General features: G+C 41.2%; 1 protein-coding gene across 3 annotated transcripts in view; it reads right to left on the bottom strand.

The window, feature by feature from the left end:
* LOC137093404 (zinc finger E-box-binding homeobox protein zag-1-like) overlaps positions 1-5,000 on the bottom strand; it is a 70,766-nt gene that overhangs the window by 13,114 nt on the left and 52,652 nt on the right. For all 3 annotated transcript variants that reach the window (XM_067458215.1, XM_067458216.1, XM_067458217.1), the window contains 3 exons: positions 3,443-3,604; positions 1,105-1,304; positions 455-563 (listed from right to left, as the gene is read on the bottom strand). In XM_067458215.1, coding sequence (XP_067314316.1) covers positions 455-563; positions 1,105-1,304; positions 3,443-3,604 — 471 coding nt within the window. The remainder of the gene's footprint in view (positions 1-454; positions 564-1,104; positions 1,305-3,442; positions 3,605-5,000) is intronic.

Here is a 5,000-nt window from a genome sequence, read left to right as displayed (position 1 = left end):
TTATTACGGTGAAAATGGGCTGCCATACATTTTGCTCCAAAATAAATATTTTTTTATAATAAGCATTTTAATAAGCATTTTTTTAAATAAATATTACAATGCATAGGTATAGTATAGGTATAGTAAGGTATAGTATTACCTTAATATTTTGAAATAAATAAATATATATATATATATATATCATAATGTTTTTATATTTTAAATATTTTTTATTTGTGTTTATTTACACACACAAAAACTACTTATTTGCATAAACTAAATAAAATACTAAAAACAATAAATAAACATTTGTGTTATTTTTTACTAATTAAAATAAGAACATGGATTTTCCCCCTCGTGCATTAAAGCAATAAGAATTTTGCATATAAATATAATATACATAATATTTGTTGTATTCATTTTCCTTAAGCACACTGTAACTGGGGGTTGTTTCTGCACTGGTTGCGTCTCTTACCGCTGTGAATGCGCAGATGCTCTTTGAGGTGATGCTTGTATTTAAAGGCCTTTCCACACTGATTACACTTGAACTTCCTGCTCTCCATACTGGGCTCAGACAAGGAATTCTGGGACATACATGAAATCAGGAGCAGTTAGCACATGTCTGCATGCGTGTCATTGGTTGTGCGTGCGTGTGTGTGTGAGTGAGTTAGTGAGTGTGTGTGTGTTGTGTTTGTGCATGTGTGTGTGTTTGTATGTGTGGCTGGTAAACAAAATGTCCCCACAAAGATGGCAATATCCAAAATCCTTGTCCTTGTGGGGACATTTTTTAGTCCCCATGAGGAAAACATCTTATAAATCATACAGGATGAGTTTTTTGAGAAAGTAAAAATGCAGAAGGTTTCCTGTGGTGGGTGTTTAGGGGCAGTGTGTGTGTGTGTGTGAGATGGGTAGGTTTAGGGACTGTGTAAGGGGATAGAAAATATTGGTTGTACAGTATAAAAACTATTACGCCTATGGAATGTCCCCATATGTCACAAAAACAAACGTGTGTGTGTGTGTGTGTGTGTGTGCGTGTGTGTGTACCTGTGTGAGTGAGTGAGTGAGTGAGTGTGCGTGTGTGTGTGTGTGTTTGTGAGTGTGTGTGTGTGTGTGTGTGTGATGTACCTTGTCGTGAGTGTGGCTGTGGAGCGTGAGGTGGCGCTCCATCTGAGCGCGGTACGGCGAGCTGAACCCACAGAGAGGGCATTGGCTGTCCCGGTGCGGGCAGAACTTCAGGTGTTCCCTCAGGGAGGCGGAGCAGCGCTCCATCCGCTGGCAGAACGGGCACGTCTGAACCGGGCCCTCCAAGTTTAAGGCTACAACGTCTGCATGCCAGAAACAGATGAGAGATTGTGTTGGTGTATGGTTTATATCATGGCCATTGGAACCATTGTGTGTGTGTGTTGGACAAGACCCGCCCACTTTTTACGACTTTTTAATGAAATTGGACCCACTCACTTTTATCGTCTCTAATTCAGCTCATGTCTGTTTACCCCTAACCGATAAACACTTATTATTAAACACATGTTAGACGCTTTATTTCCACTTTTCTAATATTTGCTCCATTTTTATTGAAAATAAATGGCTTTCCGATCAGGGGTGCGTTTCCCAAAACCATCGTTAGCCAATTATGGTCGCACGTTCCGTCGTTAACAATATAGTTCCACCAGTCGGTGTTCCCCGAAACCATCATTCCAACGAACATTCACAAACTTGTGTTGTTGCACCGACAGATATCGAGCTGTGGTTAGAAGCATGTCTGCATGACATGTGGACTCAATAAATCCTTGCGCAAAATAAGCAAGCTGACATTTAGTTCAATCTATATCTTTTATTTCAAATACATACAAATTTAATTTATGTCTTTTAGTTTGTCAAGAGATTTAAAGGAAGTGTATGTAAGATTGTGGCCAAAACTGGTACTGCAGGTGTCTCCCCCCTCCCCCTCCCCCCTGACTCGAGGTTGCCAGATTGGCTGCAGGATCAGCAGGAACGTTTGTAGATCTGAAGCTGTGGTAACTCGAGCAGATCTGGATGCCGAAACACTTCTGACTTCGTGATTGGTCGATAGGTGGAAGGCGGAGCTTCAGGCCAAAACATCAACATCAGTTGAGGGCTGCAACAACAACTTTTAAATGACAATATCCTGGCCGGACTACTGTTGGCAGTAATAGAAGTGTTTGAAATTAACATGATTTCTTAATGTCTAGTTACATATCAGGGCCATTTTATGATTAAAGGGGTACTTCAGCGCTGGGAAGATGAATCTGTATTTAAACTGGGTCATTAATGTAGTAGAAATGTGAAATTATTTTTCAACTTGGTGCCTTCTAGACTGAGAGAAGACTATGTCTCATGGGGATGAAAGACTACAACTCCCAGAATGCTTCGCTGCCCTCTGAGGCCACTCCAAAAGCCACCGCTACTGGATTACTGTGACTGAGAAACGCACCCCTGATATGTGATGGGAAAAGAGTAGTGCGAGTTCGGCAAAAGGCGGATTCAAACCTCAGATCGATTTGCGTCTAAACGTGATGCCGTGCGTCTCTAACCGCTACACTATAGCCACGGTTAATAACTCAGTCATTTACTCAATCGGCCCAATCAATCGTTTAGTCAACGGCGGTATATTTGTATTTAATGTAAATGGCATCTAATGTTACTCCAGTAAAAAAAAAAATCTGAGAGAGAGGACCCACTCATCTTTTTATTTGCTTCAGACGCCCATGGTTTATATTATAATTTTGTTGCAAGGCAAGTTTATTTTGTATAGCACATTTCATCCCCAATGGTAATTCAAAGTGCTTTAAATTTCATTAAAATAGTGGTAACATATGCATGAGAAATAAGAATACCAATACCTGGAATAACATTCCCATTGAAGTTCTTCAGCTTTGTAATAAGCTGTCATTTAAAAGTAGTTTAAAGGGTTAGTACCCAAAAATGTAAATTGTGTGATTAATTCCTCCTGTGGTTGGCCAGCCGTCAGACCTCCGCTCATCTTCACACACAGATGAAGATATTAGTGTTCAATTGATTCATGATTCAGATCGCCAGAGTCACGTGATTTCAGCAGTTTGACTCGCGATCCGAATCATTAATCGATTCACTGACTCATAACGGTTCGAAGCTTTGTTCTGAAATCGGCCATCACTATATAAGTCGTCATTTAGTGTTTTTTGCGCACTAACTCTATTCTGGCCTCTTCATCAATGATTGTAGAGCCGCTGTAGTGAGATGGGCTTTGTAACGACGTCTTTAGTGCCTTTATGGGTCTTGAGAGAGGAAATGACATTGGTGTCAATGAAGGCCTTTCTGAGCCATCGGATTTCAACACTAATATCTTCATCTGTGTGTGAAGATGAGCGGAGGTCTGACGGCTGGCCAACCACAGGAGGACAAAGGTAAACTAAAACGGTTATTAAAAGAAAATGGCATTGAGTGCAGGTGAGGGCTATTTGACCTTTGCCCTCAGGTGAGCCGTGCTCTCCCGGTGACCAGCAGATCGGTGACATCTCGCCATGAAACGATTTAACGGATCCATTTTGTTGGTGTGTGTGAACTGGGCTGAGATGAGACGCTTTCCTCAGCTCTGAGTCCTCGATCACATGACCGTCCGTCTGACCTGAGAGACACACACAGATATATATAATAATAATAATAATAATAATAATAAACTTTATTTTTTATAGGGCCTTTAAAAGTTCCAAAGCGCTTTACAAGAACATCCAAATTTAAAAAAACATCGAAAAACATCCATTAAAAAAGACATGTATATAAAATCAGAACCTACAAAATCATGAATATGATGCGGTCATGACACACACACACACACACACACACACACACACACACACACACACACACACACACACACACACACACACACACACACACACACACACACACACACACACACACACACACACACACACACACACACACACACACACACACGCACGCTTCAGTGAGGCTCTCTTCATAACAGAATCCTGATCATGGGAATGCAAAAGTGCAAAAGAACAGTAATTAATAATAATAATAATAATAATAATAATAATAATAATAATAATAATAATTCACATGAGGGATTGTTTGGAAAGCGGCACCGTAATGATTCTCTCACAGGGCTCGCTAAACGTCTTCATCAAACAAACACAACGATTTATTTCTCATCCACCCGCGGTTGATTGGAATATTACTTTTTTATTACTTGGCCCGTCCGATCGGTGGATATAAGTACAAACTGCACACACACACACACACACACACACACACACACACACACACACACACACACACACACACACACACACACACACACACACACACACACACACACACACACACACACACACACACACACACACACACACACACACACACACACACACACACACACACACACACACACACACACTTCAAATATCAAGTCAAGAGAGTGAACAGCAGATCAGGAAATGAATGTAATGTCACTATTTAAGATTCCCCGCCTGCCGACGGGATTACGTTTTGGTAGCCCGTCTGGAAAACACACCGCACCGGCCCACACATGTCCGAGTCTGATCCCGAATCGCAATGAACCAACAAATAAAGGATTCTCCAGCCTGTGGCAGCGTGCTGAGGTCTGTTCTGTTAGACACGTACACATAATCAATACGATCTGTAACAATGCAATACTATCGCATAATAAAAACATGTTTTACTCACATTAGTGCGCTGCACCATTCCTGTCGGATCCGATAGAAAAGCACAGCGTTGTGTTTTAATCTCAATATGTCTGCAAATCCAGCTCCACCTGTGTCTGCTTTACAAACGATTATCTTGGTTTCTTCGGCATGATTATTGCTCGTTTAGCGCATGAGTCGGTGGGCGGGGCTACAGAAGCAGGTGGGCGGGGTTCAATAGCAGGCGTACACATTTATCGTAGAGGCGGAGTTTCCTCTTCTAATACGTCATTGATTTGAGAGCCTCGTTTTCTGGGTCTGTTTTTTTTTTATAAAAGCTTTTCTTTGACTAAC

This window comes from Pseudorasbora parva, chromosome 12 (assembly GCF_024679245.1).
Source record: "Pseudorasbora parva isolate DD20220531a chromosome 12, ASM2467924v1, whole genome shotgun sequence".
Classification (NCBI taxonomy): Eukaryota; Metazoa; Chordata; class Actinopteri; order Cypriniformes; family Gobionidae; genus Pseudorasbora; species Pseudorasbora parva.
Note: the sequence above shows the minus strand (reverse complement) of the source record. Positions and strands in the feature narration are given on the sequence as shown.